This window comes from Vombatus ursinus, unplaced genomic scaffold (genome assembly GCF_900497805.2).
Source record: "Vombatus ursinus unplaced genomic scaffold, bare-nosed wombat genome assembly UNPS02015255.1, whole genome shotgun sequence".
Lineage (NCBI taxonomy): Eukaryota > Metazoa > Chordata > Mammalia > Diprotodontia > Vombatidae > Vombatus > Vombatus ursinus.
The window spans coordinates 12,660,266-12,676,213 of NW_020955033.1; the positions used below are offsets into that span (position 1 = coordinate 12,660,266).

The window sequence follows — 15,948 nt, forward strand, 5'->3', positions numbered from 1 at the left end:
TCTCTCTGTCTCTTCTTTTCTCCCATTTTCTCTCTTGCCTATTTCACTAAAGTAGTCATAAATTGAAAACTCAAATATATTTAAGTGAGAGTGGCACTGTGGTATAATGAATATAGGCCTCAGTCAAGAAAACCTGGGTTCAAGTCCCACCTGACAGATGCTGTCTGTATGACCCTGAACAATTTATTGAACTTCTCTCTGCCCTAAGCATTTAAGACCATAATTTGCCAAATGGTTATGGATCTGCATTGGTAAGAAGAGTTGACTCATGTATCATACACTGATGAAATAATAATAAATAATAATAATAATAACAATTAACATTTGTATAGCACCTACCATGTGCCCGGCACTGTGCTAAATGCATTAAAAATAGCTCTTTTGGTTCTCACAACAACCCTAGCAGGTAGGTGCTTTTATTATCCCCATTTTACAGTTGAGGAAACTGAGGCAAGCAGAAGTTAAATAACTTGCCCAAAATCACACATCTGGGAAATATCTGAGGGTGGATTTGAACTGGAGTCTTTCTCATTCCAGCCCCAGTTCTGTATCTACTGTACCACCCAGCTGCCAGATCTGACCTGAACAAAACAAAACAAAACAAAAATACCAAAATGTGCTTTTTAGTTTATTGGATTAATTGAATAATTACTCATTTCTAAAGCACTTCTGAATTACTCTTTTGCCCCCCTCATTCCCTACCTTATCCTTCTCTCTGGCATGCTGTATACCTCTAATAGAGTGAGGCAGGGACCTTGACTTATATTATTTGTATCCCCAGTATAGAAGCACAGTGCTTTATACATAATGAAGCTTAGGAAACATTTGGTGAATTCAATTTAATGATTTAAAAATATATACATATGAAATTATGATGATCAAGATTATCCCCAAACAAGAAATATGAGAAGGCATTTCTCTTCCTTCCTCGCAGAAATGGGGAATTATAGTTATGGAACATTACAAAGAATGTCAGAATTTTTAATGTGGTTGTTTAGATTTACTGGACTGGTTTCTTTTCTCTTTAAAAAAAATTTTTTTTTAAAGGATGACTTTCTGAGGGAGGATGGTTATATTGGATAGGTAGGTCATATAAAAACAAAAGATATTAAATAAAAATGTATTTTTAAAATAACTGTACCCCCAAAAAATTACCATAAATTTCATCCACCTCCCACCAAAATAAAATAAAAGATCCAGGTTACTTCTATTGCTCTCAGTTGATTTTTTTAAATGTGGGTCAGTTACGCTTGATAAAAAATCGAAAGACTCCTTACTCCTAATATGGTAGACATAATAAAAAGGTTGGTTTGAATTTTAATTCCACTGAACTTGTGTGATCTGAGTTAAAAATTTCTGTGTTTCCATCATGCTAAGTTCCAAATGGTTATTTGTCATTTATCTCGTAGGCATTATGGGGATTGAAGGATATCATCTGAACAGCCCTAGAAGATTCTTGAAAGAAAGAAGCTCATATATATAACTATCAGATTACTCCTAACCCCTGTAGCTCTTTTGTTATTTTTGCAGTGACAGCAACTGCATAATCATAGTTGGACTCTGTCATTGTATTAGAGTAATAAATATCCCCAATAGAGAGAGATGCATAATGGATAGTATTGGGGGGGAAGGGAAGTGCTAGAATAGGAATCAAAAGACCTGAGTTCTTATCCTAACTTTATTAATTACTTTAGGCAAGGCACTTAATCTCTCTGACCCTCAGTTTTCTAATCTACAAATTAAGGATAATACCCTCACTACCTCCCATGGGAAGCCACTTTGGAAATTGTAAAATGCTTTTCAAATCTTGACATGTCAAAACAGTGAGCTAAATCTAACCAAATAAGTTTTTCATTGAGACTAATCATCATACTTTGTTTGGGTTTCTTCTTTGCATTTATCACATTTTGTCATGCTTTATCATTGTATATATTTCTTATCCTCTTTTCTCCAGTTAGGTTGTAAAGTAAAGGTTGTAAAGGACTCTACTCCCCCCCCCCCCATTTTTGTATACAGAGCACTCAGCACATACTTTCAGGGGCAGATGGGATTCTGATCTCATCAGTATGGGCCTCCTTCCTCCAGTAAAGACTATAATCCATCCATGTTTTCTGCCCTCTTCAATTCTCTCATTCATATCCTAGAGGACCAGCTTCTTATGACAGAAACCTTTCTCTGGGGTCTTTAAATATTTTCCTGGTTGTCAATGCAGCACTCAGGTTAACCATATGTTATCCCCCACATTTTCTGTGACCATCCTGTTTTCTATTCCAATAATAACGTATCTTTGCTGATTTCTTCTAAGCCACTTCTTAGGTTTAAGTTATCACTGATAATATGCTGACTCACTCATTCCCTCACCAGGTGACCATTGAAACACTTAGCTCTTAGTAGTCACTGCATATAATTATTAGGGATAAATAGAAACTGCTTTACGTAGGTTCAAAAAAGATGGAGTCTTGTATCCCTACTTTATATCCCTAATGCTTAGCGCAATACCTGCACATAGTAGCTACTTAATAATTACTAGTTGACTGATTGACATTAATAAAATTATAGTATCCAGAGTAAGAAACAGACCTCATGTGCATTTTGCCTGGTTTTTAAAACCTATCAAAATGAAAAGCCCTGAGTGCTGTGCCTAATTAGATCACAGTAGAAGGATGATCAGTTTGACGGGCTACATTTAGGAGTACCGACAAGCTGGAGTTTGCTCAGAGGAGGGAAATCAGGATGGTGAGAGAATTAGAAATCTTGCAAATGTTAAGATAAGCTAAAGAAACTGAAGATGTTGAACCTAGACAAGATGTTTAGGTAGCAGGTAGCTTCCTTTAGACATCTGAGGGGCCTTCATGTGGAAGATCAATCAGGCTTACCCTCTGCGGCTCTGAAAGGAACTAGCACTGAGAAGTTACAGAGAGTTGAAAGTGAACGAATGTAGACATTGCAGGAATTTTTTTTTTTTAAGTTTTTCCTAGGTTTCCTAGCAAAAGGTTTTTGAAATGTCTTGCCTTCATATCAGCTAAACTGAAAGAGGATTCTGTTGTTGTCTGTTGGTGTTGGTGATTACCCTGTACATGGCAGCAACCCTCTTCATGGCATACTTTTTTTCATCTTTAAAATAAGAAGGCTGGACGAGATGATTTCCAGGTGCTTTCTAGTTCTACAATTCTTTGACTAAATATTAACAATTACATTGAAAAGATTCAGAAGTCCTAGGGACCTGCCCCCTTTTTTCTTTTTCCAAATCATGTTTCATCTTTCCTACCCCAGTCTATTCCCTGATTGATTACAGACAAGTAGCACAGACCATTTCCCATAAAGCCTATGGTTTATTTTGATTGATTGTGATTATCCCTTTCCCCCACAGACAGCTCTAGTACAGGCTAAGTGGAACATTAACATTTTTCCTTTATATTCTGATTGGTTTTAGAAATTGCACAAAAATCTCAGATTTGTCATTCTTCATTTATGTTTCTTAGGGATTTAATACATCTTTGGGAGGAGCAGAGATACAAGGACTTGCCTGTCTCCCCTGCCAGAAATTCTGTCCCTCCTCACCTCCACTCTTAGAATTCCTAACACTTTCAAGACTCATCTCAAGGGCCACCTTCTAAACACGGCCTCCAAATGTTAGTGCGTGACAAGTTCCTTTATATTTCCTTTGTATTTTGGATTTATTAGTATATATGCTGTTCCTCCCCTCTCCCCTCCCAACAGAAAGCAAACTCCCAGAGGGCAGGGACTCTTTCCTTTTTGTCTTCATATCTCCAGCACCTAGCACAGTGCCTGACACTGTTGAGTAATTGTTTGCCTACTCTTGTCTTGGAGTGAATACAATTTTCCACCTATGGTTTAAAAAGTCTTGCTGGATTCTGGACCCTATGCTAAAAGGAACCACCCAAAGATATCCTCCCTACCCTTTTCTTCAATATATAATATCAACTCCAGAGAGGAAAAAATGGAACTCCCATATCACAGATCTCTACCATATATCATTTCTTAACCTGTTGTGCCTATTCTTGTACAGATCAACCAAGTGTTAGTTAAGCACCTAATTTTTCACTGTTCATCAATGCGTGGAACAGTATAGGGGAATATTATAAAAAAGGTAGACACTGATTCTTATTATTGCATTAGACTCTGAGCTGCTTGAGAAAAGGGATGGTCTTTGGCCTTTTTTTGTATCCCAAGTGTTCAACACAGTTCCTGGCACAGAGCAAGCACTTAATAAATACTTTCTTGAGTTGACATACTTGGAAAATAACATTAGAGAGGGGCTACACTTTATGGAGTGCTTGAAAACCTAACAGATGACTTGACTTGGTGGACACTAGAAAATTATTGTTGGTTTTTAAGTAGAAGTGACATGATGAAAAACATGTTTCAGGAAAAGAAGTTTGATAGAGTTACACAAGATGAATTGAGAGTGGGGCTTTGGGAGAGAGGGATGACAAGAGTTAGACTAGCTAAGAAATTGTTGCAATAATACTGGTGTAAGGGGATGAGGACCATGTTTATGCAAAGATGGAGAGGAAAGACATTTCAAAGGAAGAAAATGAAAGATTTCTGTCATATATAAGGCCTGTAGCATAATAATGTTAGGATTGAATGTGGAGAAGTAAGACTTTTTAAAAAAAAATCAATTGCTATTTGTTTTCTCACTACCAAAAAAGAAAACATATTTAATACTGAGAAAGCAAACAACCAAAATCCAGTTTTCTGTTTTTCAAAAACCAGGGTGAAATCAGTTCTGTGCCAGGAAACAGGATTGGTCAACTAGACTATACCAAGGAATGGAGTCTACTTTGAACCCACGCAGCAGGGGTATTTATTTAACTGAAGTCTAGTGTTTCAAAATTGACCACCATTTTTTGTTGACTTGTATAAAATCTCAATTATAGTTCTTCAGGGAATAAATATGAAAGCTTGCAGATGGTTTATAATGAAATTCGTTATTCCTTTCAGAGTATTTGTTTTCTGCTCTTGAACTCTTAAGTCTTGCTTGATTTTATCATGTACAAATAAAATTTTATTCTCACAACAGATGAAGTAGATAATATGGATAGGGTCAGTATAGTATAAGTATATAGATAACAGGCTTTGCCCTAGTATTATCCTATTTCATTTGATTTACACAGATATTTTGCTCCAACTGGCACCTCTAATTGCCCTTCTTCCAGTTGAACTTTTTATTAGCCAGCTGCTGATAGGGACAAAAGGGCAATTTAATATGCTTTAATTATCTATTGATTATTAATGATCATGCACTTAAAAGTGCTAAAATTCTCTAAACCTGGGGCAGAAAGTGTCCTAAGAATATGTCCAAATCCAGGCTGTATTCTGAATGTTGTTAAGTTTCTCTCTCTCTCTCTCTCTTCCTCTCTTTTCATATCCATATCTGGTTTTATTTTTTAGCTATATCCATCAAATACTTTCTGCTTTATTTTACCAGAGTTATTTTCTTCCAATAGGGTATCAGCTTGAGGCAGAAATCATAAGCATAACCAGCAATGAGGGAAATCCAAAATATTTTAAGAGCTTTCATTAGGAGAAGGATAAAGAAAATAAATGACCCTTTCCTCATCAATATCTGTTTCTGTGTGCTGTATTATTTACTACCATATCATGCTTAGAAGAATGATGGAGTAGTTCTGACCCATGCATGTTTCACGTTAGAGCCCAGTGAGTCATAGACAGACTTAAAATTAGTACTTCTAAGGGCCCTTCAGTTTACATAATACAACCTCCCGCAATAGAACAGGCTCAAGTTTCCAGACTAAAACCATTCCCTTTGGAAGGATCACTTCATCAATTTTTCAAAGCTATCTTTGTGAGAGACTGGCCATAGGTCAACTGACCTGAATGTTTCAGGTCAAGTGACCCAACTATCAAAAAGCTTTCCCGGATGTTTAACCCCAGAGCTCCTTTATTATTGCGTGAGGCCATTACTTTGCCTCCCTTCCTCAAATATTGCTGCTGAGCAGGTGATGATTTCTTTATTTGGAAGAATATCATGCTTTTCCTGCTTGGTATATACACAAGTCAGATATTTAAAAGAAATTCACCAAGATCTTTCCATAGAGAAATTAAATCCGCCAAACTAGAATGTCCCCAATACCTGCCCTAATTTGATTTCTTCTTCTTTTAAAATGAGAACTGTTGAAGTTTTCCATTATCTGTGATTTTGCCATTTCTTCACATCCTCAAATATAATCAGTAACAGCTCAGGGATTTCATCAGCCAGTTCTCTGAGTACTTTATGCTGTTTGTCCACAAGCTTCAGTTAACTTGAAATGGTCTGACCATGTGATGTCTCAAATCCTAGGGAAGGCTTAGTGAAAAGAGCGTTGGAGTTGGTGGAGACGTGGGTTTGTATCCTGCCTCTGGCACTTCCTAGGTGTATGACCTTGGGCAGTTCACTTAAATTCTTCAAGTCTTAGTTTCTTCATCTGTAAAACAGTGATTGTAATTTGTGCACTGCTTACATACTTCTGTGGATTGTTGTAAGGAAAGTAAATCTAAAAGTGTTTTGTGTGTGTGTGTGTGTGTGTATATGTATATATACATATATATGAATTATTAGTAAGAGGTGAGAGCAATATTAAGTGAGCAGAGTACTATTACCAATTTCAACAGCACTTTAAAGTATTTCAGTTTCAAATTTCAGTTGGCATTTCAATAGCTCTTCAAAGTTTGTGAAGCACTTTACACACATTTTTCTTATTTGAACTTAACAACAGTACTGTGAAGGAGCCACTACCTTTATTATTATTTCGATTTTACAGATAAACAAAGTGAGGCCTAAAAAAGTTAAAGTGACTTGCCTAGGGGTCACACAGTTAATAAGTTTCAGAGGTGGGATTTGAACCCATATCTTGTCCCTCCAGAGCCTTTCTTGATTTCTGCTGTGCTTTGGTCAGTGTTTGTTGTTTGGAAAACAGCTTCTTTCCTATCATTCTGTGATATTTGACAGGGGCCAGTTGCAGGCCATGCAGAGAACACACTTTAGCAGAATGCTGTTTGCTTATTTGCATTCTGGATGTCCAGGTGGCCACTAGATTGGTTTTTGTTGTAATGACCTTTTTTGCTTCCTTTTGTATTCCTAGATTAAAATTGTATCTTGCTTAAATGGATAGCAAAGAGCACAGTCATAGCTAAGAAAAGGATTTGGCATAGACAATGCTCAGTATCTGTTTTCCAGTAAGCCTTCTTGCCCCAAACTTCCCAATCTCCCAACACCCCCTCTTCCCTCCCCCCACCCCAGGCATGTTTTACTGAATCATCTGACAAGTGGCAAAGTTTACATCTGGCTTTGACTTCCTTTGTGTATCCCTTCTTTTGCTAGCTTTTGTTAGAAAGTCATTTTTCCATTCTTTGTTTCTGACTGCCAAAATATTTTTTTCCATTGTCCAGTGTTAAAGCCACTCTTGTGCCCTTCTAAGCTACAACCACAGTGACCAGACTTTGAACATGCTAAGCTTTAGATTTTGATAAGTTTAAGGGCTATCAACTGTGATCTACCTAAGACAGAGGAGGCAAACTGCAACAGGCATTACTTTTCATCAAGCTATGTGGGTAGGGATTTTAAAGCATAAGCAAGAATATATTCAGAGTATAAACTTGGTTCCTTGGTTCTTGCTTTTGTTGTTTTAGCTGCCCCTGGATGAACATTTTATTATTATATATTAATTCTTGTGAGACTCTAGGTCCTGCAGATGGAGCAGCCTCTTACAAATGGAGATGTTTTATTTACCCATCAAAGACAATTCAGCTTCCTCCCTCTCTCGGAACACAGCTTGACAGTAACATCTTAGAACAGATGTTTCAGCAACCTCCAGATGTTTTTGTTTGGTGGCACAAAGACTATGTTTTTCATGGAATGGTCTGTTAAAAAATCCGTTCCCCTATACGGAGGTTGAGGTAGCGTGTATGTGTGTGTAAATTGATTTCACATTAAGGTTGGGAGGAGGGTGCATTTAACTCTTTAGGTGGTCTCTGGAATTTAATTTCCACAGACTCAATTTTTCCAGTTTGTGGGATTGACAGAGCTCATAGACATGTTGTGAAAAAAAAAAAAATAGTTCAGCCTCAGATACCCAAAATGGATTGGTTTAAGTATCCTAAGCCCCTTTTGTCAAAAACAGGAATCCCAACAGAGTTCTCAGAAAGTTAAACAAATACTTTGAGGGAATGTGAGCATTCCCATTGGGCAGCTGCTTGTTTTTCCCTTCCCTTGAGAAGTCCATTGGAGGGACTTTTTACCCTTATTAACTTAGAAAAGAATTGCCGTCACGAGCTATACTTGGGATAGCATAGGATATGATTTCAGAGACTCTTCCAACAAACATGTAGTAGTTTTTTAATTATTAAGACATGTGCTATTTTAGCAGAAAACATTTTTTACTTAACTATGTGGGGTCGGGAGAGGGTATTATTTTGAAAATATCGAATAAATGGAATTGGATCATGTTTACCACAACTGTCTTGTCTCCTGGCCTACTTCCTAACCTTTAGTGACTCACCAATTAGAAGCTGTGTGTGTGTAGGTGTGTATACAACATATCTATAGAAATGTTTGTGTATATATGTTAGGGAGATAATAAGAGATATTGATTAAGTGCTGTGCTTTACTGTCAATTCCTAGAATCAGATTTATAGCAGTTAGGACCTTGGAAGGCATGGAGTTAGGGACCCTGAGTTCAAAGCCAGGCTCTGCCACTTTGTGTAAAAACCACAAGGTAGTCACTTTACCACCTAGGCCTCAGTTTCCTCATCTGCAAAATGAGGATATTATACTAGATGGCCTTTGAGGTCCCTTCCAGCTTTAGATCAGTGATCCTGTGTGGCACAGGATCACAAGGTATAGGGAGGCAGGCAGTCAGGATAGTTATCCTTAGGAGATGATACTTGAAAGTGTATAACTGACTGTGATTCCTATCTGCATGGTGCTCTAAATGCAGAGAGCGTTTAGGAGAATACCGGGCCTGGAGTAAGGAAGACTCATCTTCCTGAGTTCAAATCTGGCCTCGAACACTTACTAGCTGTGTGACCCCGGGCAAGTCACTTAATCCTGTTTGCCTCAGTTTCCTCATCTGTCAAATGAACTGGAGAAGGAAATGACCAAGCACTCCACTATCTTTTCCAAGAAAACCCCAAATAGGGGAACAAAGAGTCGGATATGACTGAACAACAACAAAAACTTTGGGACAAATTACTTTAACCCTCTATGCCCCAGTTTTTTCATCTGTAAAATGAAGGGATTGACCCAGATGACCTCCGAGTTTCCTTCCTGTTCCAAAGCCATGATCCTTTAATCCTCATATGAATCAAATTTTAAAGCCTTCCTTCCTGATGAGATACAAAACACTGCCATGAGCTCAAAGGGCACCTCCAGGGGAGGTGTCGTGCCATGTTGACCTTGTGGTCATTGTTTTCTTTTTAGTCTGGGCCTTGATGGACTTCAGAACTTCTAACCCCCTCTCAGAGCGAGCGGTCAACATATTACCATTGGCAGTGAAGATTTTAATGCACTGTTCTTGGGCTGTTAATGTTCATAGTGGTATTTGCAGTAACAAACTTTGTGAAGAGAGGAATTAATTTGTGGTGACTTAGACTCAACCTTCCTGTGAGGCAGGAGTTTTTAATATATATAATACTGTCTAGTACTGAGCAGAAGAGAAAGCATTTGAAGTGTTTCTAGATACTGTTTCCTTGAATCCCATTTCTTTATAACCTGATTTTTATGTTAAGGGGAGGAACCCCCAATATATTTTGAACCTACTCACACCACAGCTTAGAATGGAAGTAAAAGACCCATTTTCAAGGGACCTGCATTTCTAGGAATTGTTATGCTCTGGGTCAAATTATTTCTTCAATATACACAATAAAGAATAACCAGTAGTATTCTTGCCTAATCGGGCCAGTGTTCTGACAAGGTCCTACAATTTTCTCCAACTTCTGTTACCCTAGCAGGAGTGCAGTCTCCTACCACTGAAGTCATTTCTCTATTGAAAAATGTTTGTTTCTCATACAGTGTGAAATCTGCCTCATCAGAGCTTTTAACTGCTTTCTTTGATTCTGAAAGTGTTAGAATACAAACAGAATTCAGAAAATAACTATTGATAAAAGCTAAAAGCCTTTACTTGGTCCCATGCTCTCAGTCAGAAGCATTAAAAGATGAATTTTTTAATACAGAAAAAGTGCTACAACTAAAGTGCTGAGACTGTGTAGAAATATATTAAGTTGTGTCTTTATCTGTACAAGATACCATTTAAGTAAAAAATCCAGGTCCATGGGCTAGGGGTATGTTGCTAATATATATGAAACATAATTAAGATTAATTTACTATAGAAGGTAGATTAAATCTATAAGATTTAAAGTAAGTTCACTGTCTGGGAAGAGTTAATTGCTAATTTTATTTCAAAACAGAAATTTCCAGTAGACATCTATTCATCTTAATTCTGGAGACTCTTTTTTCACCATAACAGAATAATGTGAGCACAAAATAAATGAGGATTTTTTTTTTCATTCATTTTCTAGCTGGTTAGAACTTTCCCTTGAAGTGATTTTTCCAATAATCAGAAGACTTCCCCAAAGGATAACGGGGATCAGAGATGTGTGCAGTTGCCACAGTGACAGCTGTCCAGTGTAAACATCTCACTCACAGTACTTCTGTTTATCATCTGTTTTCAGGGCAGTTTAAGCTGCTGGAACAAGACCGGGATATTAAGGAACCAGTGCAGTATTTTAACAGTGTGGAGGAGGTGGCGAAAGCATTTCCTGAACGAGTTTACGTCATGGAGGAAATAACATTCAACGTGAAGGTAGCCCTAACGAACAAATATTTATCCCTGCTCGAGTGTTTTAACTTTTAAGCCTTTATGTACATAATAAATCCACATCTGTCCCTCACAGAGAGTGCTTATGAAGCCTGACTTTTACTTACGACTTCAGGTTGGTGGGAGCATAACAGACTGAGACCAGAGCCCATGTGTGATGAAACTACTTGCTATCCCCATCAGACTCACACATTTGATTACAATAAGCTGTTGCTAGAGTTGTAAAAAATATTTAAAAGACAATCTCCTGACCTGTCCCTAAAGTTCTTTGGACTTTTCCCTGGTATATAATAGTGATTGACAAATCTCTGGAGTAAGATGAGTTGCCAAGGGATATGTCCTGGGCACATCTATAACACTCTCCTGAAGTCTTGCTAGGACTCATTGCATTGGGGATCCCATGGAGGTGATATAATTGGATTATAATAATACTCTTGATAGGGGAGAGTGAGTGAGTGTGTGTGTGTGTGTGTGTGTGTATACGTACACACGTACACACGTACTCACACCTTAATACCAAATCTGACCTATAGCATATGTGGTTATATTTTAATGAGGTTCCAAATGAAATCTGGGTAAACAAAAATTCTCAATTAATGGTTTATTTTCTGTGCCACCTCCATCTCCTCCCTTTTAGGATAGGAGAAAGAGAAGGATGATAAGAAATCTATCAGGAGTTTTTGTTTTGTTTTGTTTTTTTAAAGAAAGATATGACCAGGTTATTCCTTGAGTTCAGTACCCATTCAGCCCAGTGTTTTACTCCTTCCTCCATGTCTGATACAACAACAATCATGATCGCTCACACTGGGACAGTAATTTAAGGTTTACAAAAGTTTTTTCCTCAGAATAACTTGGTGATAACTTATACAGGGCAAGTAATATTAACCCCACTTTATAGATGAGAGAACTGAGGCTGTGTTCAAGTAACTTGCCCAGATTCATACAGTTTTTCACAGGACTTGAACTCAGGTCTTCTAACTCTTAAGTTCTTAAGTTCAGTGCTTCCTTAAGTATCTGAAGCTCATTTTTTTTCAGAAAGATGCCTAGTCATCAAAAAAAGTATAAATTTGGTTTACCACGTTTTTACTAAGGCCGGAAGTGATATTAATATATCTTGAAAATTTTTGACTGCAAGGGTTAAAACAAAGGGTTTTCTGATCATTATTGAGATAAGTAGGAAATTATTAAACAGAACCACCCCTTTCTCTGAACATTCCAGGTAATTGAGGTTTTACTGTATTTTTATAGTTAGGTGGCAGGTTTCCAGCTGTTGGAAGTCTGCACTGAGTATAAGACAGACTTACCATTTATGTGGAGTGGTGTCTGAGCTCAAGTGTGCGCCAGCATTGAAGCCAGTGAGTCACTCCACCTACACCTCTTAGAAAAAGAAGGGGAAAAAATGTCCCAAGACAACCTCTTAATTGGAGATGTTGATCTGCTTGTTTTAATTGACTTTTTAACTTCCTGTCCTGAAAAACAGCTGCTGTGTTCCACCCTTTAAGTTGCCATGCTTAAGAATAATTAGAGAAGGAATTTTCATTTATTTGCAGAACCTTCAGAAAATAAATTACATTCAGGGTTGGGGTTTTTAATTTTCAAGGGTTTTTTGTTTTTTGTTTTGGTTATTTCAATGATAGTGGATACAGTCTCTGGATGTCTTCATTTACCACGTGTTTTGTGAGAATTTATGTGTTTGTTTTCTTTAAAACTGCAACTTTCTTTGAGTAGAGTTGTTGGAATTTTAATAAGCTGTATTGCAGGTTGGACATAATGACACATTTATAGCTTAGTAATACTAGAGACAGCTAGGTGACAGAGTGGATAGACTCCTATACTAGGAGTCAGGAAGATTCGGATTCAAATCCTGCCTCAGATACTCCTTAACGGTGTGACCCAGTGCAGGATATTTTATTGTTGTTCAGTCGTGTCTAACTCTTTATGATCCCATTTGAGGTTTTCTTGGCAAAGATACTGGAGTGGTTTGCCATTTCCTTCTCTAGCTCATTTCACAGAGGAAGAACTGAGGCAAACAGGGTTAAGTGACTTGCTCAGAGTCACACAGCTAGTAAGTGTCTGAGGCTAGTTTTGAACTCAGGAAGATGAGTCTTCTTTACTGCAGGCCTAGCATTCTTATCTACTTGTCCATCTCTTTGAAACTTAGTTCCATTATTTCTAAAGTGGTGATAATAATTTCACCTAAACTCACTGGGTTGTTGTGAGGATCAAATGAGTTCATGTATGTAAAATGCTTTGTAAATCAACCTTAAAGTGTTTTATAAATGCAAACTTATTATTATAATCCATAGTATTGTTAGTGAATATTGACACATACATAGAAATTCAACCAGATCTATAACTGTGTCTCCTCTTCCAAATCTACCCATGTCTTATGTACTTCAGAATGATTTTTCTACATTATATAATCTTCTGTGGGTAAACTCCCTTTCAATAAACTTACTGAAGTTTGTATTATTTTTTAAGTCATTAGAAAGATGCAACCCCTGTCAAGGTTTATCTCATCTTTTCATGCATTTCACAGTTTTTAAATGCCCAATTGAAATCATCCCTGCCCTCAAGGAGCTTAAAATATCAAATATTTCTCTTTAAAATTTGCTTTCAGGATGTTTTCTCACCTAAATGTCATAGAAATAAGTAAAATTATATTCTTTAGAGTCGAGTGGAAAACCTTTAACTTCATTAACTTTTACACGTGTGTATATTTTCCTCGTTAATACAAAATATTTCCTTATGAAGAGTTAAGCATAAAGATATGTTTTAGTTCCTTGGACTGTTAACAGTTAACGACATTCATTTGTCACATCCTGATTTGCCTCATTCTTTAAAAAATTTGCTTTTTCTTTATTTTATCTTAAATCAGTAAATTCTTACTGTGATGCCATATCTCATTAGGGGTGACCCTGGGTCCTCAAGCCCAGCACTAGGCACTTAGTAGATTCTTTATAAATGCTAGCTGATTGATTGGAAGATCTTACCAAGCTAGAAAGCCTTTCATATAGGAGCACAGTAATAGTATAAATGTTAATAATCCAAAGAAATTTTATTTTTTTTTCAGATGAGCTTGAAATTACCCTGTTATCTTCTTATAGGTCTGCTTTACAGACCAAGTCATTCCACTTTGCAACTCAATGCAAGAAAGGTATAAGAGAACAAGAAAACAATGCTTGTTAGCTCTCCTCAAGCCCAGGACCAGGATAGTTAAGTTCAGAGAGCATCAGTACCAGGTTCACCATTGGTTGGTGTAGTTTGGGGCTCTCTTAACTCTTGAGAACCACCTACCGAGTTAAAAAAGGTCTTGTGATCAATGAGATACATCTGTCTTCTGTGTAGCAAGAGTATTCGTCCTGATGAAATAACAAATCCTTGTATTACCATTGTTTAAAAAAAAAAAACCCAAAGTTTTTCATGTTGTTGTTCAGTTGTTCCTAACTCTTTGCGACCGCAGTTGGGATTTTCTTGGCAAAGATATTGGAGTGGTTTGCTATTTCTTTCTCCAGCTCATTTTAGAGATGAGGAACTGAGACAGAGAGGGTCAAGTGACTTGCCCAGAGTCACATAGCTAGTAAGTATCTGAGGCCAGATTTGAACTTGGGAAGATAATCTTTCCTGACTCCAGGCCGGTGCTCTGTCCATTGTGCCACCTATCTGCCTATCTGAGTTTACATTGGAAATTTGTGTTAACATTAGAAATACATAGGACAAAGCTTTAAAAGTGATTCAGTAGCATCTATAGTTTTGGTTAGATTTGTACAGGTTAAACATGCACATTAATGAATGAATGCTCAGTGCCTGTGGTCGATTAACAATAGGGCTACAATGTGTTATCCCATCTATGTGGTATTTTTGATTGTATCACTGAAATTTCACTGAATCTAATGTGAAATGATACCTTCTATTCATCTAAGGGATAGAAGCTCTAAAACTCTCTCTACCAATGAAATCAGCACTTCCATTGCAATGTGGGATCTTAGAGATTGGCCTGTGGCACCAGAAAGTTAAATGACTTGTCACAGGTCACCCAGCCAGTATACATCAGAGACAGGACTTAGCCCAGGTCTTCTGGCCTCACAGGCGATCTTTCTACCCCCTACACTGTATTGATTCTGTAAATATTTTTTTTAAGTGTATGATTGGTGAAATAAATTGCTTATCCCCTTATACCTACCCTTGTCAAAACTTTTTTTTTACAAAAAAAAAATCTTTTAAATACCTAAAGCAAAGTCCTCTTAAACACTTTCTTTATGAAGCCAGAAATACTTTCTTTATGAAGCCAGGATATTCTTTTGTTATAGAAAGTAATCATAAAGTATTCCAGTAGGAAATATTGATGACTGATTTCATTAACAAAATATAAGACACCTCCCGCCCATCTTAATGTATAAACTCTTGTCTAGATAGTTCTTATATTTGTTTCAGATCTTTTTAGCCTGTATGTTTGCTAATAAGAACTAGTAATTATCATTATTATTAATAATAACAGTTGCTAGCATCTATGTAACACTTTAAGATTTGCAAAATGCTTTACAAACATTCCATTTTCTCCTCACAACAACCCTGAGCATTAAGTGCTATCATTGTCCCCATTATACAGATGAGGAAACTCAGGCAGACAGAGGTTAAGTGATTTTCCCTGGATCACACAACTAGTAAGTATCTGAGGGCATATTTGAACTAAGGTGTTCATGAGCTAGCTTCCTAATAGAAAGAAACAAGCTGAGACCATTTATTTCACCAAGCCCACACACTTTTGTGAACTTTCAGACGTATTATGCTGATATATGGAGATAGAAACATACATGTGGTGTTTATAGTGGGGAGAATATGCATTTTTGTATGTGTGTTATTACCTTTGGAAAAAAACAGGGAAACAGGCTAACACTCATTGGCATGTAAAGCAGAGAGCGGGCAGGTGACATGGTGATTTCCAACTAAATTATTAAAAAGTAGAATTTCATCCTGTCCCACTTCAAACAAAACATGAATAAGACCAAATGAAGTAAATGGGATTTGAAAGAGGCTAATATTTAGAATTAATGGCTAACTATTATAAAAACTTAGCCAAAAGATACAATCCTATGCCTAGAATGTT

General features: G+C 37.0%; 1 protein-coding gene across 1 annotated transcript in view; it reads left to right on the forward strand.

Annotated features, from left to right (window-relative positions):
* The window catches only part of LOC114031883 (GRB2-associated and regulator of MAPK protein 1), a 205,018-nt gene that overhangs the window by 151,036 nt on the left and 38,034 nt on the right, over positions 1–15,948 (forward strand). The window contains exon 3 of the mRNA XM_027847075.1: positions 10,696–10,826. Coding sequence (XP_027702876.1) covers positions 10,696–10,826 — 131 coding nt within the window. The remainder of the gene's footprint in view (positions 1–10,695; positions 10,827–15,948) is intronic.